Source organism: Sorex araneus, chromosome 3 (genome assembly GCF_027595985.1).
Source record: "Sorex araneus isolate mSorAra2 chromosome 3, mSorAra2.pri, whole genome shotgun sequence".
NCBI classification, from domain to species: Eukaryota; Metazoa; Chordata; class Mammalia; order Eulipotyphla; family Soricidae; genus Sorex; species Sorex araneus.
This window is the reverse complement of record NC_073304.1, coordinates 124,953,065-124,974,375: the sequence shown is the minus strand read 5'-3', so window position 1 is coordinate 124,974,375 and position 21,311 is coordinate 124,953,065. Positions and strand designations below refer to the sequence as shown.

At 53.6% G+C, this 21,311-nt stretch overlaps 1 protein-coding gene across 3 annotated transcripts in view; it reads left to right on the top strand.

Annotated features, from left to right (window-relative positions):
• Positions 1-21,311, top strand: part of SLC23A2 (solute carrier family 23 member 2) — a 126,859-nt gene that overhangs the window by 64,809 nt on the left and 40,739 nt on the right. For all 3 annotated transcript variants that reach the window (XM_055129985.1, XM_055129984.1, XM_055129986.1), the window contains 2 exons: positions 388-648; positions 15,553-15,651. In XM_055129985.1, the coding sequence (XP_054985960.1) occupies positions 541-648; positions 15,553-15,651 (207 nt within the window). In that variant the 5' untranslated portion in view covers positions 388-540. The remainder of the gene's footprint in view (positions 1-387; positions 649-15,552; positions 15,652-21,311) is intronic.

Genomic DNA, 21,311 nt, shown 5'->3' with positions numbered 1-21,311 from the left:
ATTTTGTTTTCATCATCTGGTTTTTGCTCTACCCCGTGGTGTCAGGGGGCCTCTCCCTTCCGCCCTCTGGCCTCTCACCCAGAGAACCATCCCGTGCTGGGGACCCAACACAGGCTTCTCGCCGGCAAGGCCTGCTCTCCGGCCCTCAGAGCTGTCTCCCTGGGCTGGGATCGTGGATGGTGTGATATTAGTGACCACCACCACTGTCACCCCGAAAAGCAAGAGGGATTTGAGTTAGGAAGACATGCATTTGGGATATTGAATTTCGGGCTTGACTTGGATTCTTCCTTTCAGGAAGCGTGGGTGCATGTGAGGCGTGCCTCTCTGCAGGTGCCTGGGCCGCTTACGTCCCCGATGTCACGTGGCCGCTTTGCTCTTTTCCTCTAGGTGCTAAGAGATGGCACTTGTGGGACTTAGCTCTGACTGAGACGCGGCGCGGCGGTCACTGGACGAGCCGACCGTGATTCCAGCCTCCGCACTTGAATAAGCCTCCACGTCTGGCCACTCGGGTCCAGCGGCCACACCGCTCAGCTGGTCTTCATGATGGGTATCGGTAAGAACACTACGGCCAAGTCCATGGAGGCCGGCAGCTCCACGGAAGGCAAATACGAAGATGAAGCCAAGCACCCAACTTTCTTTTCTCTTCCGGTAACCGAATTTCCTGTCTTCCCTTCCCCAGGAATGGAGTAGGGGTGGGGGGGGCGGAGGCAGGGGAGGAGGAGAGAGAGGATAGGGGTTTGGAGGAGGAGCAGAGGTGAAGGGGGGAGGGGGGTGGAGGGGGGGGCAGAGAGAGGATTGGGGTTTTGTAATCATACTTGGTGCTCGGAGGCTACTCCTGGTTCATTGCTCAGAGGTCAGCGGGCAGCACTCGGGGGTACTATATGCTGTTGGGCGTTGAGCCGGGTTCGGCTGCGGGCGTGCAAGGCATGCCCCTTACCCGTTGTGCTCTCTCCAGCCCTCTGAGTTGCATTTTTCTCAAACCAGCTCTAGATTGGCTTTCCTACTTAGGGTTTTTGAACTGGTTAAGTTATTAGGAGAAAAGGCCAGAGTGATAGTACAGCAGTTAGAGAGAGCATTTGCCTTGTGCGCAACTGACCCGGGTTTGATCCCTGGCGTCCCATAGGGTCCCCTGAGCACTGCCAGGGGTGATCCTTGAGTCCAGAGCCAGGAGTGATCACCCCTGAGCATCGCTGGGAAAAAAACAAGTTACTGGGTGAAGCGAAGGCTTCTCCAGGAGAGGTTCACTGGGAACTCTGCGGCCGACTCTTGCTTTTGGCCTGGCGCCCTGCCGGAGTCACCCCAGGGTATTACCTCCTGGAGGGAAGCGTGGCCCCGGGCAGGTTCAAGCTGGCTCAGTGCTGAACCGTGACGTGGAGGATGTTGTGGGCTTAATTCTATCCCCAGAGACATGTTCCTGTCAAATGGCCCATTACCCAGCTGCAGGCCTGCCCTTCACGCAGGGAGGATGAATGAGTTAGTGTTGTGAGCCCAGTGTCCGAGGCGGGCGGGGGCAGTTCCGCCTGGACAAATGTCATCGGGCCAAGGAGGTGATGGCACACCTGCTTTGTTCCCAGTGCCACTGTTGTTTCAGAGATGGTCTCACGACTGGAGGGGATTAACGCTGTTACCTGCCGTCTGAGAGAGGAGGAAATCTCTTATTGCAAAATGGGCCTCAGTCTTCTCACCCCGGCCCCCCCCTCCCTCATTTCTTCCTGAGACTTGGTTGTTCGGGGGCCATCCCGGCACTGCCCAGGTGTTCGCTTTAGTCCTGTGCTTGGGATCACTTTGGTCCTGGAGTTGTGACTCTTAGTAGGGAAAGGCTCCCCCACCCACAGGTGACCAGCTGGGAGCTTCGCCGTAGTGTCTTCCAGGCCCTGCCTTCCCTCAGCTCACTGAGGGTCTGTGGGTGGCGCCTGCCTTCCTGCGTCTTTGTGGGTCTGAAATAGCCGCTTCTCTCTCAGCTGTCGAGTGTGCTTCCCCTGCTTGCACTCAGAGCCGCCCAGTCTGTCTCCGTTTCGCTTTCTGAAATAATTCTTCCTTCCATTAGGGGACTGGAGCCATAGCACAGCGGTTAGGGCGTTTGCCTTGCACGTGGCCGACCCGGGTTCGATTCCTCCATCCCTCTTGGAGAGCCCGGTAAGCTGCTGAGAGTATCCTGCCCACACGGCAGAGCCTGGCAAGCTACCGGTGGCGTATTCGATATGCCAAAAACAGTAACAACAAGTCTCACAATGAAGACATTACTGGCGCCTGCTCGAGCAACGGGATGACAGTGACAGTGCTACAGTGCTACCATTAGGGGAGGTGGTGCCCACCGCAGCGGTGCTCTGTGGCCACTTACGCAAGTGCTGGGCTTGGACTTGAGCCATGGAGACTCATTCGTTTTTGGTTCTGGCCACACCTGGCGGTGCTCAGGGCTCGCCTGGCTCTGCACTCAGGGAGCACTCCTGGAGGGGCTTATGGAACCACAGGAGTGCCAGCGATGAGACCTGTTTGCAAGGCAAGGTCCCTCCCACTGCACTATCTGCAGCCCCTGTCATTTCTTGCCATTGGGTAGCCTTCTCTGCATTTTCATTAAGTACCCCTAGTGGTGTTTTCCAATTTTTTTCTGTACAGTCATATTTTTGTTTCAAATTTCTATTGCAACTTCCTTCCTTCCTTCCTTCCTTCCTTCCTTCCTTCCTTCCTTCCTTCCTTCCTTCCTTCCTTCCTTCCTTCCTTCCTTCCTTCCTTCCTCCCTCCCTCCCTCCTTCCCTCCCTCCCTCCCTCCCTTCATTGTGCTCCGGGTTTACTTTCGGCGCTGCGCTCAGGAATGACTCTTAGTGGGCTCAGGGGACCCTGTAGGGTATCAGCGATCAAAACTGGGTCGGCCGCATGCAAGGCAAGTATCCTACCAACTGTACTATTGGCCTGGCCCCTCAGATATATAAACTAAAATTTTTTTTTCTTTTTGGGTCACACCCAGCGATGCACAGGGGTTACTCCTGGCTCATGCACTCAGGAATCACTCCTGGCGGTGCTTAGGGGACCATATGGGATGCTGAGAATCGAACCCTGGTCGGCCGCGTGCAAGGGAAACTCGCTACCCACTGTGCTATCGCTCCAGCCTCTCGGTACCCCGCCCCCCAGCTTTGCACCTTGAGGATTTGTGTTTTCCTTTCCTGGATCCACGACCAATCCAGAGTCTTGTGGGTGAGAAGAGGGCTCAGGGCAGTGCGGAGCCCCTGACACCGGGTTCGAGCCGTGACCCCAGTGGGCCTGGGCCTTCTGCGGGTAGAGAGGCGCCAGTTCACTTCCTGTTTCCCTCCTGCAGCCCAGGGTTATCAGACTGGGGACATCCAGGCCAAGACTCAGTTGCAGCTGTCCATTACTTGGTATTTTTTTGAGTCTTTGGATCATACCTGGGGGTCTAAAGTGCCACTCCTGGACCCTGCATCGAGGGGGCAGAGGGGGCTCGGGAGAGCCATGAAGGTTCGGGGCCCCAGTGGGCAGAGGCTGGCTCTGTGGGCGACGCTGCTGCTGCCAAAGAGAGAGTTGGCACAGGAAGAATAAAAGAGGGCTGAGGGCCTGGCTGAGGTGCCCACGCATGGGTGACTCAGCTGGGGATGAGGCTGCAGCCAGCGACTGCCTGCCCCGCACCACCCCTTCCACGGGGCAGCCCTGGGGCCCTCCCTGGCTCCTCGGGGGCTCTGTCTCGTCCCCCTTCTCGTCCCTCTCTCTCATCTGCGCTCCTCACAGCCTAACACAGAAGCTGCGAGCCACACAGGGTATTTGCGTGTCAGTGAAGTGTCATTAGAAGTGTCAGTGATGGGGTTTCATGCATGAAACATCCAAGCACCGGGCCCCCTCCCCCATCTGAGCGTCGGCCTCTAGCCATTGCCCTGGCCTCTAGCCCCCACCCGTGCTCAGCTTCCTGCTAAAGACCAGTCCTTAGCCCCTGTGGCCTTTGGGCCTTTGGTATCCCCTACTAAGTCTCCTTGTGCGCCACCTGTGAGGGAGATAGAATGATACCCGTCCCTCTGCTTCTTTGGTTTTTGTTCTTGTTTTGGGGCCATCCCCAGCGATGGGGTTACTCCTGGCTCTGCACTAAGGAATTACTCCTGGCAGTGCTCAGGGGACCATGTGGGATGCTGGAGATAGAACCCAGGTTGGTGGTGTGCAAGGCAAACACCCTCCCCGCTGTACTCACGGTACAAATGCTCCGGCTCCTGTTCCTCTGCTTCGACTAACTTCACACAGTGTGATTGTCTTCAGATCATTCATGTAGCAGCAAATTGCATTTTTTTTTCTTATAGCCACAGTGTGTGTGTGTGTGTGTGTGTGTGTGTGTGTGTGTGTGTGTGTGTGAGAGAGAGAGAGAGAGAGAGAGAGTGAGAGTTCTTTGTCCATTCATTCATTCCTGGACAGTTGGGTTGTTTCCAAATTCTGGATATTGTCAGCAGTGCTGCACTGAACATAGGAGTGCAAATGTCTTTTTCTGAGTAAGAATTGTTGGGCCCTTGGTTGGAGATATCAAGAAGTGGATTTGGAAGTGGCTCCTATGGAAGCTTCACTCCCAGTTTTTGGAAAAGTGTCTAATACTGCTTTCCAAAGAGACTGGACCACTCAGCATTACCACTGGCAGTGAAGGAGAGTCCCCCGGAAATGAGTTTGCATGCCATCGTTTGTGCTGCCATAGCAAACACTAGCTGCCCACTTTATTGCTGGTGAGGTGTGAGGTTCTAGTGCAGAAACCTCGTCTCCAGCTGTTGACACTTGAGGGGTTCTGGGGCAGGTGTGCTTGGATGTGAGGAGTCAGGTTTGCTGCTCCCCAGAACCAGCTGTGGGGTGGTCTCTCAGTGAGGTCTTGGGGGTGTGGGGGATCTCTAATCTCACTAGAGAATCTCTTCCACTTGGTGTGTTCCTGCTATTTATTCAGAAATAGTAGAGATACTGGCTTTTGAAGAAAAAACATGGAGCCAGTTTCTTCATTTTTTGTTTTTGTTTTTGGGCCACACCTGGTGATGCTCAGGAGTTACTACTCCTGGCTGTGCTCGGGAGTCACTTCGGGTGATGTTCAGGAGACCATACGGGTTGCCGGGGATTGAACTCCGGTCAGCTGTGTGCAAGGCAAGTGCCTTCCCCACTGTGCTATCCCCACAGTCAGTTTTGTTAACACTTAGGGAGCTAGAGAGAGCTCAGTAAACTGAGCGCTGGCTTGGCATTCGTAGGTCTGGGTTTGAGTCTCTACACCACGTGGTCCCATTGAGCACTGCAGGGAGCAGCCCCCGAACACAGAGCTGGGAGTCGCCCCCGAGCAGCCCTAGGTGTGGACCCTGAACCAAAAAATACATATGAAAAGAACAGAACTAGGGCTCATGGCAGTGCTTTAAGGAGGAATAATACATGTACACACAGAGGCAGAGTGCAAAGTACAATAAATAATAACGAAGAGCAGCAGCAGTAGTGATTGTAATACAGGCAGACAAGGGACGCGCCACGCGCCAGGAGTGAAAGGCACCTGGAGCTTCTGATCAGAACTGACCCTGACCAGGAGAAGCCCAGCAGGACTGTCGGTGAGGTGTGTGTGTGCCTTTAAAGGCCGCTGGGCTTGGCGCAGGCACAGATGCCATGTGGCAAGAAGTTAGAACCAGAAAAACCAAAGCAAAAAGAAAGAAAAAAAAGTCCGGGAGAACTACCATCCCTCCTGGGACTGCGGCTGGAAGCTCAGCCGGGAGAAGGTCACCCCTATCCCTGGCGTCCCTCTCGGGGTGGGCGGGCTCCCCAAGGGCCATCCAGAGAAGGCCAGGGGCCGGCAGCCAGAGCGAGCCATAGGCTAGGGCACTGCGCTGACCGAGTCCTGTTCAGCCGGCGCCCGGGGTCAGTGCCGGGCGGACGGTTCCTTGAGTTTCTTTTTTTCTCTCCTACTTTTCTGACCACTTAAGAGGAGAATGTCTGGGGTCTCCACCCTGGGTGCCCTCTCCTGAATGTGGAGATGTGACAGGGTCTGCATGAAGGAGCTCGTCAGGGAGGGACAGATACCCCAGCAGAGCTCATACGGCGGGCGCTGCCGTCTGAGCAGCCCCCCATTTTCTGTCTTGTCCTTAGAGCCTGTATGGCCCCCAAGAGCCCCCTGTGTGGCGGGCACCCTAAAGTCCCCGTAACATGCCGCTGATGGCCCAGTTAGGCGGGAGAGTGACCTGCCATGTCAGGTGGGATAACCCAAGAGCCTGACAAATGTGTGGCTGTGGCCACCGGCCTGATGGGAGGAGCCTGGAATGCAGCCCGGTGTGGCCAGATTCGTGGGGCTTGAGGATTCTTGGCGCTGTGGGTGCCGGGAGGGGGGAGGTGGTGAGACCTTGTTGTGAAGTGGGGGCCTCACATGTAGCAGTTGCTCAGGGGGCCGGGTGGGGACACTCCCTGGGCTCCCTGCTGGGACTGAGGGGTATTGAGCGTCCTAGGGCGGCCAGTGGCCAGTTCTGTGAGTCAGATTGAACAGAACCGGGGATAGTGTGGGCCGCAGGGAGAGGCCATACAGGCACCACTGTGGCCCGTGGCCGTCTGGGAACTTAGCCCTTCAAATGCCCATTGACAGTGCAGTGGGGAAGGCACTTGCCTTGCTGAGGTAGACCTGAACCGGGTTCAGTCCCTGGCACCACTGGGTGTCCCCAAAACGAAACCCAAAAATTAAACTCAAAACCCCAGGTGCTGGGACTGGAGCAATAATACAGCGGGTGTGGGGTGTTTGCCTTGCATGCAGCTGATCTGGGTTTGATCTGCAGCCTCCCATATGGTCCCCCAAGCACTGCCGGGATTGATTCCTGAGTTCAGAGCTAGGAGTAGCCCCTGACTGAGCATCACCAGGTGTCTGCCCCACCCCCTTCTAAATAAAAAGGGACTAAAAAAAAAAAAACGGGGGCATTTGCATTGCTACTCGGGTTCAATTCCCAGCATCCCATATGGTCCCGAGAGTACTCCAGGAGTAATTCCTGAGTGTAGAGCCAGGAGTGACCCCTGAGCATGGCCGGATGTGATCCAAAAAGCAAAAAAAAAAAAAAAAAAAAATCAAACCCCAGGTGTTGAATATTTCCTGGGCTCTGGAGAGCAGCAGAGAGTTAAAGAAATGGGGGTCCCTGGGTTCCCAGTCTGCTGGGGAAGGGAGCCGAGCCCCCCGGAAGTTAGGAAGGCACCGTTGGGAGGAAGGAGAGGCCCTGAGCAGTGTCACAAGTTCCAGCGACCAGCCAGGAGGCCTGGAAAGAGTCAAAGAAACCCCCCAGAGCAGGCTACCTCTCCAGCTCCCATGGGGAAACATTTTTCATTTAGAAAATGAATATGCTGATTAATGTTTTTGCAGTAAAGACCTTTATGCAGAGCCAGGAGTAAACCTTGAGCATTGCAAAAAAAAAAGAGACGTTTCTGCTCTTGGTGTTAAATAATTTTTGATATTGCAGCTTTTAATACGAATCGTCTCAAAAAATTATGAATGGTGTTGGTTGTTCTTTGTTTGGGGCCACACCCAGGCGGTGCTCTGGGGTCACTCCCGGCAGTGCTCAGGGAAACATGGGAACGAAACTCACCCAGGCTTCCTGCCTGCAAAGTGCACACACGCACTCAGCCCGTCGAGCTGGCCGCGGCCCAGCCCTGGTCTTAAATGACAGGAGAGAGGTTTTCCTCGCCCAGAATGCTCGTTGGATGCTCAGGGCAGGCACAGTTTGGTGCGAATAATCACTTTCTGCATGAGGCCAGTCCTCTAGACTTTGGGTGCTCGTGAGGGCATCAGAGGACAGCTGGGGGATTCTGCTTTCACGAGCGCTTGCCTTGCGCTCCGAGTGATGCCAGATGTGGCAGAAACACAACAAAAGCCACTGCTGAGCTTCCTGCTGCCCACCCCCAGACGTATCCCGGCTCCCCGCCCTCGCCGGGGCCCCTGCCAGCCCCCAGATGGTCTCTGCCTCCCAGCCTTGTTCCTTTTCCAACCCTGTTATTCCCACCTGTGTGTCTTTTGTATTTTTCTAGACACTGAAGATTTCCTTTTCTGCTGGGGGGGTGGGCGTCAGTGGAGTGGTAGACGAAGAGACGAAGTTGGCTCCACATCCTTGGCGCCACACTCTCCCCCTCCTCCCAAGGTTTCATTCTCCTCAGCGGTGGATTTCCATCACAGACACACAGACACAATCTCTCCCTCCCTCCCCGCCTTTCCCCACTAATAGGAATTCTAAGCAAGATAGGCCAGCCCTGAGCATTAAGGATTAGAGGCAGCCTACTTCATGTTGATTTCTTTATCATGATCGAAGTTTATAATCCTGTTGGAGGAAAAGTTAATTTCCTGTTGGGGTTTGATAAGGTCCCGGAGAAGGAAGTTAGGGAGCTTTCACGACAGTAATTGCTGCTTTGCCTCCTGGCCCAGCGCTGTATGGGCCTCACGGCGTCTACGTTTCATCCCTGGCTCCGGGGCACCTATGTTGTTGGAAAGTGGAAGTTGCAGGAAAACATCTCATCTTTTGGGGAGTTGTATCTTAAGTTGACAAGCTCTGAGTGTTTATTGGGTATTACATTAGACTTAGTTTTCATGGTAGTTAACCTTCAAAATTTCAATATAATTGAAGATAATGGCAATCCTTGATGTCCATTAAAACAATGCTTAGGTTAAAGTCTGGAAAATACTCATTACAATTTCTCTTTCTGTTTTCTTTTTTTTTTCTTCCCTGGAGGGTTGGGCTTTGGGGCCATATCCAGCGGGACTCTGCTTAAGCCTCCTAGCTCTGGTCTCAGGGATCATTCCTGGGGGTGCTTGGGGACTTTTGATGTTAGGGATTGAGCCAGGGTCTGCTGTGTGCAAGGCAAGCACCCTACCTGCTGTACTGTCTCTCCTGAGACCTTTCTTGAAAACACATTTATTTTTTTGTTTTGTTTTGTTTTTTTGGGTCACACTCGGCGATGCACAGGGGTTGCTCCTGGCTCATGTACTCAGGAATTACTCCTGGCGGTGCTCAGGGGACCCTGTGGGATGCTGGGAATCGAACCCAGGTCGGCCGCTTGCAAGGCAAACGGCCTACCCACTGTGCTATCACTCCAGCCCTGAAAACACATTTTAATTGTAGAGTAGCTATGTATATAGAAGGAAATAGTTGTGTGTGTGGTGGTGGGGGGGTTAAGAATAGCATAACCTTTCTGTGAAGCGACTAGCAACCCATTAATTTGGGGAGTTTTATTACTGCTGTGGGAATGATTGCTCCAGAATAAAATGGCTCGTTTAGCGCTAAGACGCGTGCCCGTGGTGGGTGAGTCTGCAGGTCCCAGTTAAGCCGTGGGGTTCTGAAGCTGCTCGCCAGAGGCCCAGCGGCTGCCTGCCCGTGTCCCCAACACTGGGCCTTCTCTCTCTCCGTGACACAAGCCCGGTTGGCGTCTGTTTCCGTGGGTACTGCTGAGCGGTAACAGTCGGTCGCTGCTGTTCCCATCATCCCAGTTTCCGTACACAAATTCAGTGTCTCTGTCGGGGAAGTGCAGGCTTGAGAGTCACTGTTTGAGCTTAGCAGAAATAAAACCCAGAGAAAGGACGTTTTATCGAGCAGTAGACAGTCCTCCCCCACTCTGGGGTAAAGTAGCCTGTCCTTTGGAGACGAACAGAAATCACTTGGATGCGTTTAGGCAGAGAAAAACCTGCTTTTAGAATGGATTGGGTGATTGTACGATATTAGCTTAGTGGGGGAAAAAAAATTTAGTTTGGTTTCAAATAGTTTTGAGGAGAGAAAGGACATCGTGTTCCCAAAGGTTTTAAATACTCTTTATATATAAAAATATGATCAATTTCCTGAGCTGAACGAAGTCCCAGATTCCCGTTATCTGTGATACTGTGAATAACCCAAAGAAAACCCGTCCTTATTAAGTTTAGGAGGCTGTCCAAGGCATGTTTTATTTCCCAGTTGAAATAATATTTAATGGTTCAAAAATCTGAAGCTTTGATAGTATCGGTCACATTTTTTTTAGGGTCCTTTTCACTTCAGTTTTGTTATTAAAAACCAAAACAAACCATCCACATAGCTAATTTAATAACCCAGAGGAAAATTACTGGTAGAACACACTAGCGCTTGGCTCCGGGTCCTGTTTAGTCAGAGCCTGCACACCCGTACGGTCAGAACCAGGCTCACGGCCGCCCCGCCTCCCACGGGCCTGTGCCACGGGCTGTGTCTCCCTCTCCCTCCCGCCCGCCAAAGCCTGTTCCCTCCCCCACAGACCCAGAGCCGCCCCGTCCCCACCTGCCCCCACTCCCAGGGCCCGGCTGGGCTGGGGACCAGGTGTGTGGCCCTCTCCTGGGGAGGGGCTGTGTTGCTGACGGGGTGGGGGTCGGGGAAGGAGGCTCCAAGCTGGGCGGGTCTTGGTAGTAGACCTGGCTCCCAGTTAGGCTCGCTGCTCAGTGCTCCGTGGCTTCTGGCCTGAGCAGCCGCTCGTACCTTTTTGCTTCTGATGCCCTTGCTGCCGGCTCCTCCCCCCTCCCTACACAGCCCTGCCCTGGGGCCTCCCCGTGAGGACCAGGATTGGGGTGACACCCATTGTACTTCTGTACTCGGGGCCCTCTTCCTAGATCCAGCTGAGGGAACGGGCCTGCGGCACCTGTCTGAGCCGCACCGCCCCCCCCACCTCTGCCCTGTCCTCAGGGGGCCCCTCAGGATTCTGCCCTTGCTGTCTCTGAGCTGAATATCTGAACCTTGGCACAGGTCCCTGATCCTCTCTTTAATTTTTTTTTGGGGGGGTGCTGAGGGGCTAGTCGTACTCCTGGCTCTGCACTGAGGGATCACTCCTGGTGGCCTCAGGGGTCTCTGTGATGCTGGGGGTCAAAGCCAGGTCGGCCGCGTGCACGGCAAGTGCCCTACCCGCTGTGCTCTCACCCTGGCTCCAGTCACTGCCCTTCATTGTGCAGTGGTTGCCTCTGAAGAGTGTCCACACGCACGCACGCACGCCCCTCCTCAGCCCCCAGTCTCACCCCCACCCGCCACCTTGCTGCAGCCCGCCAGCTCCCCGTCCCAGGCTGGAGAGGCACAGATGCACGCTACTGTGACACTCCCCTGTGGAGTCCCGATTTTGTAGCTGCCAGCCAGTCTGGGGTGGTGAATACAGTTCCTGACTTCGAAGTCACAGAACGAAATGCACAGTGCTAGCATCTGTCCGTCTAGAACATCTGTCCCTCTAGAACATCTGTCCGTCTAGAACATCTGTCCGTCTAGAACATCTGTCCGTCTAGAACATCTGTCCGTTCCAGCTGCTGGTCATCTCTCTACCTGCCTGTCGAGTATCCGTCATCTGTCTGTCTTAGCGCCTCCCCCGCTGGGCTGGGGCCACCAGGGCTACACGAAGTGGTTACTTGGGTCAGCACCCTGCGAGGACCCAGACCCGGGCCCCGGTGCAGGCCAGCCTGGGACCCAGCCCTTGCAGCGCTCTGCCTGGCTCGTTTGTCTGTGAGTTGTGGGTCACACGTCACTCCTCGTGTGTTGCTCTGGGGAGTTCCCAGTGACGGGAATTGAACCCGGGCCTCACAGGAGCAGGGCAAGTGCTTCAGGCCCACGTCCCTGACCAGCCCGGCTCTGCTCTCAGGAGTCCCTTCTGGCGGTGCTCGGGGGAGCACAGGAGGTGCGGGTGTTTGAAGCCGGGTCGGCCATGTGCAAGGCAAGCGCCCTACCCACTGCACTGTCACTCTGTGCCCCCATTGTAAAGGGAACATTGGTACGTTGGTGACTTTGAAGACACCCACAGTTCTTGAGCAGCCATCATCTCAGCTGAGTTCTAGAACATTTCCGTCCTCTGAAAGGAAGCCCCGCGGGAACCGTAACTCCCGGAGATGCGTGCATTCCAGTGCTCCGGGCTTCTGGGGTTTAGACCGAGTGCTGCCCTGGGCGGGTTCATCCTGAGTGTGTCCACACGGCCTGGCCTCTGTGTGGGGAGGCCTGGAGCATGGCTCAGTGGCCGAGTAAGCACGTGGCATGCTGGAGCCTGCAGCACGTGGCTCCCTGAGAGACGACCTGGGGCACTTCAAGTAAAAGCAGAAAAAGAGAAAGATCTTGCTTGGGAACATGCAGTCTGCTGGCAGCCAGTATTTCCGTATTTTGGAGCCACAGCCAGCGATGCTCAAGGCCCTACTCCCGGCTCTGTGCTCAGGGATCGCTCTCAGTGGGGATTGACTATACGAGGTGCCAGGGATTGAACCCAAGTCAGGCGCACACAGAGGCCAACTCCCCGCCCACTGTGTCCCGAACCCGGCAGCTAGTTTTAACAAGGGCACGCCAAATGCTACACACCCAGCTGTCTGGTGTCAAAGGGTATAGTTTTCAAAGCAAGTCTTTATTTGAAATGTTACAAGAAAAATTTGCCGTACAGGAATTAATGTGCTGTCGAACGTGGGAGCACTGTCATTCTTTTAAACCGACTTCAAATCCAAGTTCTAATCTCCGTGACCCCGAATGAGATTTCAGTTTTTGCTGGCCTGCTTTCCTCAACTGCAGAACCAAGTAGATGGGAATCTCCAGGCCCCCTCCCTGGGAACTGTGCCGCAGGATCTCGAATCTCTTTAACTTCTTCCCTGTCGTAAAAATAGAATGTCCTCATTACATAAACTTACCAAAAATCTCTGAAGAGAACAAGGAAGGAAAATGGCCTTACCATTTCTGAAGTGCAGACAACCCCCGTCAATAACTTGGTGGTGGCGTTTTCCATTATATTGTTTGGTTTTTGTCTGGGGGGGCGGGGGGTCACACCCAGCGGTGCTCAGGTGTGAGCACCCTGGCTCTGTGCTTAGGGATCATTCCTGGCTCTGCACTCAGGAGTTATTTCTGGTGAGGTTGGGGTGCCCATATGGGGTGCCAGGGATAGAACCTGGCCACCTGCAACGCACCCTACCCGCTGTACTGTCCCTCCAAGACCCCTCTTTTATCATATTTAAAGAAGGAGCATGAGTGCAGGCCAGTGGTCCAGAGCTAAGGGAGAGCAGAAAACGGTGCCCGCTGGGGCGTTCCTGCCTTCCTGCCACCCTGATACGGGTTTCTGACCTTGCTGGATACCTTTCCTGAGTCTGCAGACAGGTGGGAAAGTCACTCAAAGTTTACTTGAATTTCACACACAATTGGGGTAATTGGGCTTTTACTGTTTTTACTAGTCTATGCTTTGCCTTATTTAAATTTTGCTTTAGGGCCACACCCAGCGGTGCTCAGGACTTATTCCTGGCTTTGCACTCAGGGATCACTCTGGCGAGCTCGAGGAACCCCTGGGGGGGGGGGTGCCGGGGATGGGGCTTAGGTTGGCTGCTTTCAAGGCAGATGCCTGCTGTACTATCTAAGGGGATTAAAAAAATCCCTTCAGCTTTATTGTATGACAGCATTACTCTCCCTCCCGTAGGTGTGGCCATAATTGAACCCATTTGTCCTTTTTGATTATTTCCAATTATTCTACAATTTAAGTGATACTCTAATTATAAGATTTGAATGGACACAACTACTTAGTAGATGTGTCTGGAGGCTAAATTTCCATGAGTATATTGTAAGGATGCAGAAAAATGTCTGTTCAGATCTTCATGCTAAGCTGTCCTCCCCAGAGGCCATCCTGCCAGGGACAGAAGCCCCCAGAGTTGGTCAGTATCAAGGTCATCTTTCATACTTTCCCCTCATTCCTGCGGGTTAAATAAGACCTTACATTTTTGGTTTTAATAATTCATCATTGTACATGTGGTTGAACAGCTCTTCAAAGTGTTTCACTGGAGTCTTTAATTTTCATATTCTGTTCTTGGCCTTTTTCCTTTGGATGGTGCCTGCTGATTTTTGCAGGCATTCCTTATGAATTGCTCACACTGGTCCATTGTTAGTGGAGCACTTTATTTTCTTTCTTTTTTTTTGTGGGGGGGGTCACACCCGGCGATGCACAGGGGTTACTCCTGGCTCTTCACTCAGGAATTACCCCTGGCGGTGCTTAGGGGACCATATGGGATGCTGGGATTAGAACCCGGGTCGGCTAGCATGCAAGGCAAACGCCTTACCCGCAGGGCTATCGCTCCAGCCCCAAGAGCACTTTATTTTCTTTCACACTCACTTAAATGTTTTTTCTTTAATGTAGCACTGTAGCGTTGTTCATCGATTTGCTCAAGTGGGCACCAGTAACATCTCCATTGTGAGACTTGTTGTTACTATTTTTGGCATATTGAATACGCCACAGGGAGCTTGCCAGGTTCTGCTGTGCGGGCAGGATACTCTCAGTAGCTTGCTGGGCTCTCTTAGGGGGACAGAGGAATCGAACTCAGGTTGGCCTCGTGCAAGGCAAAGGCCCTACTCGCTGTGCTATCGCTCCAGCAACTTTAAAAAGATTTATTGCATTTTGAGTGGTACCCGTTGATGCTTGGGGGTTACTCTTGGCTCTGCACCCAGGAATTACTCCTGGCAGTGCTTGGGGGTTCATGTGGGGTGCCAGGGATTAAACCCAGGTTGACCGCATGAAGGCAATGCCCTCCCTGCTGTACTGTTGCTCTCGCTGCACAACGTAAACCTTTTTCAATTATTATTCTTCCTCTCTCCTCTCACTTCCTGGGGGCTCAGGTGATTGTATGGGGTGCTCGGAATTGAACCTGGGTCAGCTGCAAACACAGTACTATCAGTACAGAGAGCAGTACTGTCTCTCTGTACTATCTCCCCACCGCCCTTTAAAAATTTTCCTTTGGTGCAGGGTGGAATCTCTGAGCTGTGTCTCGTCCTTTTCCCCTTGTTGCCCTCGCCATCGGGATGGGGCGGGGACATCGCACGTGCTGAGGAGAGCTCCCCCACTTCAGTCGAGGTGCTGGCACACTTTGCTGTGTGCCGGGGATCCCCAGCAGACAGACCCACTGGGGTCCCTGAGTGCCACGTGCGGATTGTGCCTGGTCCACACTCAGGCCTCAGACCTCACCGTGAGTCAAACAAACAACAAGAAAGGTCTAGCTGTTACTCCTTCTGACAGTTAGTCCCTCCAGTTTCCTACAGCGGCCCCGTTTGATTCGAGAGGGAATGTGCCGAGGTTCTAACTGCAGGCAGGTGGACCTGAGTTCTCTGTGCTGGGGAACCCGGGACAGGAAGGGCTGAGTGAGGGGCTCGTGGCCTGCAGGGTTCTCTGGTCTTCTAGTCACTCAGGGTGAGCCCTGGGCCGTGCTTTGAAGACCTGGAACTAGATCGTGTTGGCGCAGACAGCCTGTGCCCGCTCGCCTCCCCAGAGTGCTGCAAGCAGACGCACGCGCCCACAGGCCCGTGAGAAACGTGAGCCTTGGTGCTGGGGCCGGGGGTCTCCCCCGGGCAGCGCGCAGTGGCTCTCTGGCTCCTGCTGTCCCGTGTGCATCCTCCGAGGCAGGATGTTTCTCCACTGGCACGTGCCTGGTGGGGGAAGGCCACGAGCTTCTCATAGGTTTCATTCACGAAAACTGCGAACTTAAGAGAGATGCAAAAAAAAATTTTTTTTTTTTGGATCTGATTTTGGGAAACAAGATAAACTTGGAGGATGAGGTGGGTAGTCATACTCTAAGGAATGCCGGGGATGGTGAAACAGCCTCTAAACTGAGTATTTGCTCTACAGGTGGTGATCAATGGAGGGGCCACGTCCAGTGGCGAACAGGACAACGAGGACACCGAGCTCATGGCCATATACACCACGGAAAATGGCATCGCCGAGAAGGTGCGGCTTCTGCCTCCCCCACCCCTTCCTCTGTGTGTGTGTGTGTGTGTGTGTGTGTGTGTGTGTGTGTGTGTGTGTGTGTGTGTGTGTGTGTGTGTGTGTGTGTGTGTGTGTGTGTGTGTGTGTGTGTGTGTCTCGGGGCGGTGGGGGGTACTGTTAATAGGAAGAAAAAGAGAAGATGATGAGGAATGGAAGCGATTGATTTTGTTTTGGGGCCACACCTGGCCTTGCTCCGGAATCATTCCTGGCAGGCTGGGGGACCACATGGGGTGCTGGGGATTGGATTGGACCTGGGCTGGCTGTGTGCAAGGCAGATGTTCTGCCTGCTGAACATCTCCCTGGACCAAGTGGTTGATTTCTAATGGTTGTGGTGACCATGGCTAGGTAAGACCCACATGGAGAATCCTCAGCTCTGTGTTTATAAAAAGCCCTGATGGACACAAAGAGAACCTGGACTCTGGGGGCACAGACCTTGGTGGTACCCCAGGGAGTGAGTTTCTCTCTGGGCATGAGCTGTCTCATCTGTGCTACGCCGAACTTAAGGGAAAAATAAAAAAGAAAGTGGGGCTGGAGCAGTAGCAGAGCGGGTAGGGCGTTTGCCTTGCACACAGCCAACCCGGGTTCAATTCCCAGCATCCCATATGGTCCCCCGAGCACCGCCAGGAGTAATTTCTGACTGCAGAGCCAGGAGTAACCCCTGTGCATCGCTGGATGTGACCCCAAAAGCAAAAAATAAATAAAAAAAATTAGGACCTGCCTTAAGTTACTGTGCAGATTAAATGGAACAGTAGTGTAAAGTTATTTGCATTGTGCCTGGAACATTCTATGCGTGAGGCTATGAGAGAATGCGAGAAGGCAGCAGACAGCGGCTGTGGCATGGCAGTGAGTGTGCCTCCAAAGGATTCAGGAAGATTTATTTCTTGGGGGTGGGAGTAGTTTTGGGCTACCCTTGGGGAAGCATATGGGGAGTGCCCAGGATCAAGCCTGGCTCCTCGGCCGCGTGCAAGGCACAAACACATTGCCCACGCTCCTGCCTCTCCGTCCCAAAAGAGAAGACTAGTTTGCTATTCTTTTGGGGTCACACGCCGCGGTGTTCGGGCTTTCTCCTGGCTTTGTGCCCCGAGATCACTCCTGCCAGGGCTCAGGCGACCGTATGAGGTGCCCAGGATTGAACCCAGGTTGAGCCCGGGTAAGAAAAGCACCCTTCCCACTGTATTACTGCTCCGGCCCACCGGAAGAGGAACATTCTTCTGTCTGTGCCGTCTCCAACTGATTGGGCTACGGGGGCCTCTTCATAGTCCAGAGTCACCTCAGCAAGGAAAGGGCGGGACAGAGAGGCCCTCTGTAAATGCTGGAGTCGTCAAGACATTGTGTCTGTTGCCTTCCATTCCTCCTAAAAATAATAGTTAAAAAAGATCAGTTTAAGTCTGGGGGACCACTGTCTTGGCCCATACTGCTGTTGGAGCAAGCAGGATTGGTGGAAGTTCCGGGGCGCTCAGGGTCCGAGGGGATGTCAAGATTCTGTCAAGAGGCTCTGTCTCCAGCCGGGACTCAGCACAGGGCAGGCAGGGCCAGAGGCCTGGGTGGGCACTGGGGCCCGGGAAAGTGCTTCCGAGTTCACCCTTCTGAAAGTAGGAAAGTGCTTCTGAATCCACACTTGCTGGCCTGCAGCCAGCCCTCTGGTAATAGGGAGACCCCCGAATTCCCAGGATACAGCTACCATGTTTTTCCATTTCCTCCTTTATCCAGGAAACCATGGTGTTTGAAATAAATGTAAGGAACATAAATCATGGGGTTTTGGGGAGGAGGGGATGGGGGGTGATGGGGTCATTAACACTGGGAGAGTTGCTTGTCACCTCCACGCGCTTTATAAACTCTGTGGTTGGAGTGGTCTGTGGGGGAGGAAAGGGTTAGTATATACTAACAGGTGGTATTTGCATATTTGGAAGAAATGTCGTTGTCCGTCACTGGCCCATTTTCTTCGGGATGTTACAGAGCTGGGCTGTCTTCCTGTGCCACTGGCCATCTTTTTTGCCTTTATGCCGCCATGAGCCTGGGCAGAAGAGATGCAATGGATTTAATGCCAGCGCTTAATTTTTTATTTTTTATATGCAGTGTTTCAAAATTTTTTAACTTTTTTATTGAATTACTGTGAGATAGACCCTTACAAAGCTGTTCATGATTGGATTTCAGTCCCACAGTGTCCCAGCACCCATCCCTCCACCAGTGCACATTTCCCAGCACCAGTGTCCCACGTTTCTCCCGTCACCCCCCACCCCGCCTACCTCTGTGGCAGGCGTTTCCCCTCCCTCCCTCCCTCCCTCCCTCCCTCCCTCGCTTCCTCCCTCGCTCCCTCCATCCCTTGTTCCCTCCCTCCCCCCCTTTGTGTTTTGCAATATTGATACTGAAAGGAATAGGGTTGAAGTGTTTAATTTTTACAAAATCTTCCTCAGGGAATTTCAAGTCCAGACAGAGGGACAGGAAATGGCAGGAGCCAGCGTCGTGCCGTGTCATACCTCACACCCCAGACTCCGCCTCAGCCGTGATCGGCGTAGCCCGGCAGTACAGTCGCTTCAGTTACTCCCCACCTGGGCCTCTGTCACGGGACTGTCCAGGGCCACCCCTGAAAGCCGAGTGGCCCGTCACGGTCTCGCGGCTGCCCTGTAGCTCTTGTTGAAAGAGGCCGTCGTTATCTGTGTTCCTAAGAGACAAAGGGAGATGAGATGATGAGGCCTTCGGCAGAGAACATGTCACAGCCCAGGTCCCACCCTCAGTGGTCTTTCGATTTAATGGCGCCCAGAGGGCCTGGCGGGGAGATGCCTGGTGTCTGAGGGGAGAGGGAATGCCATGTTCTCCATACTTGGGTCTGTTTCCACAATTATTATTAGCTGTTCATTGTAATAGACCCACGCTGTAAAAATACCAACTGTTCTCGTGTCTGGCAGTGCTCTAGAACATTCTACGGTAACCGCAGGTTAATGTACCATTAGCAGACAGCAAACCCGCATTGGAATTTGCTGCCGGGGACTTGCTCCTGAAAGAACCAGAAGGATGCCGTGTCCGGTTACGCTGTGTCGCCCTCAGCATTGTTGGGAATCTCAGATGAGGGTTGGCCCCAGGGGCTCAGTGGCGGAGGAGACTGTCCAGAACAACTATGACTTCGAAAGGCCGAGAAGCTCCCACGGGAACGTCATCCTTTGTGTTGGCTCCTGGATTCCTTGCAGCGTCTGTTTACCAAAGTATGGGAAGTGGATGTGGTGGTCCTGTTAGCGTCCGTGCAGTGTCAAAGCATCTGCTGTTTCCGGGAGTGACGTAAAGCATCTCCCACGTCTGTGGAAGGCTCTGGAGCGCAGGCCGCCTCTCCCACGTCTGTGGAAGGCTCTGGAGCTCAGGCCGCCTCTCTTCCCCTCGCAAGTCCCTCATCTCGGACTCTTCGCCTCATTTGTTAAGTGGGCCGTAGCAGCACAGGACTTCCCAGGGGGATTCTGTGCATAAAAACAGGAGGTAAATCAAGCACGAGGCTTTTAGTTAGACTGCCCCCCCCCCCCCCCACCGCCCACGTGAGAAGCAAACCAGTTCCTGAGGGTTCCACACATCCTGCCCCGCTCAGCACAGAATTCCCAGGTTCTCTTACGATTTCAAGCCAGATAGCTGTTATAGCCAAGCGTGTTAAATGCACATTTTTTGCGGGGTTTGTTTTATTTTGGGGCTACATACACCCAGCAATGCTCAGGGGTTATCCTGGCTCTGGGCTAAGGAGTTACTCCTGGTAGTGCTCAGGGGACCATAGGAGATCGAACTTGGATCAGCCTCGTGAAAGGCAAACACCTTGCTTACTGTCCATCGCTCTGGCCCTGTTTAGTTCTTTTAAGAATGTTTTTTGTTTGTTTTTGCTTTTTGGGTCACACCCGGCGTTGCACGGGGGTTACTCCTGGCTCTGCACTCAGGAATTACCCCTGGTGGTGCTAGGGGGACCATATAAGATGCTGGGAATCGAACCCGGGTCAGCCGCGTGCAAGGCAAAAGCCTTAACCCGATGTGCTGTTGCTCTAGCCCCCTGTTTAGCTCTTTTAATGATAGGAGATCTGTTTTCTTTCTCTTGTTTTCTCACATTTTGATCATTTTTGTGGTTCTATCTTTTGATCTTGTAACATTTATGGGAATATTCTGGCGCGGGGCATGCACATGTGTGCCCGTGGGCCCCCCTACCCCCTCCAATCCCTGACTTTTGTCTTAATTCCACACTTAATTTGAGTCAAGCCTTTTTATTTCTTGGGTGACTGAAAATTTATCATCTACTTCCTTTGTAACTTAAGTGTGGTCCACGAATCCTAATTGTCATTACCAGCACCCCCTTGTGGAGCCACCCTTCATCCCCCTGCCCACCCAGCAGTACTCAGACAGGAAACAAGACCATTGGTAGGGGCCCGTGGTCTTGGAGAACCGCAGATTGCTCGAGCCTAGGCATGCGGGAAAGTTGAAAGATTATCCTGGGATCTTCAGGCCTCCAACAGGAAACTGAATTCTGAGCTCAGTAATCTTTGACGGACAAGTAGGCATTTTTTCCTTTTAAATTACTTCAGAGCTTGGAAAAGTCCTTTTAACTGATGTTATGCAACCATGAGTATGTTCATCTCTCAATTGCTATTGAAGGCTTTTCTCTCTATACCGCTCTCTCTCTCCCTCTCTCGCTCCCTCCCTCTCTATCCCTCTCTCTCTTTCCCCCCCACTCCCCTTCTTAAATTTTTGGGCCACAGCTGGCAATGCTCAGGGGTTACTCCTGGCTCTGCACCCAGGAATTATTCCTGGCGGTGCTCAGGGGACTATATAGGATGCTGGGGATTGAACCCGGCTTAGCTGCTTGCAAGGCAAACGTTGTATCCGCTATACTATCTCCCCTGTCCCTATTGAAGGCATTTCTGTTGGCACTTGGTTCTCGGTGCAGAGATGCAGTGTGTGGTGGCTGAGCTGGAGCCAGAGTTAAGAGGGGCCGGGGGTGGGGTGGGGCAGACTCTCCACCACGGAGCCACATTCCTGGGTGCTGTGTGCACACGCGTGCATGTCTTCGTTCTAGTTTATTGAGGCCGGAAAGGTCAGATGCAACGTCTTTCTTGCATTTTAATGGTTAAAACTCGCTGTTTTGGAGTCAGTCGGGGGACGGAGCACTGGTCTCTCCTCTGTGGGCTCTGTTCAGATAAGTCACCGTTCCTCTGGGCACTCAGGCCTCCCGCCTGTGAGGCCGGTGTCGCACTGGTCTTTAAGGAGACCAGTTCTCACAGTTGTTCCTCGTTAGAAAAAGGTCAGCTGCGTGGAAGGATTCCCACGACCTGGATCGGAGGTTCCCAGATCTGGGTCAGCGGTTCCCAGAATCCAGAAGGGTGGTTCTCCCTCTCCTGTGGTGTGGCTTTCTGAGGAAGAACAGATGAAGCCAGCGGTGGCCAAGAGGAGGGATGTGCAGTGCTGTGTCCTCTCGGGAGCCAGAGAGAGGGTCTGGCGGTAAGGCGCTTGCGTGCCTTGCCACAGCCGACCCTGTTCGGCCCTTGCTGCTCCCGGGGCTCTTGAGCACAGAGCTGGGAGTAAGTCCCGTGTACCACTGGTTGTGGCCCACCCCGCTCCCTACCCTCCCCCGAATGGGGGGAAAACACAGTCCACTAAAACAG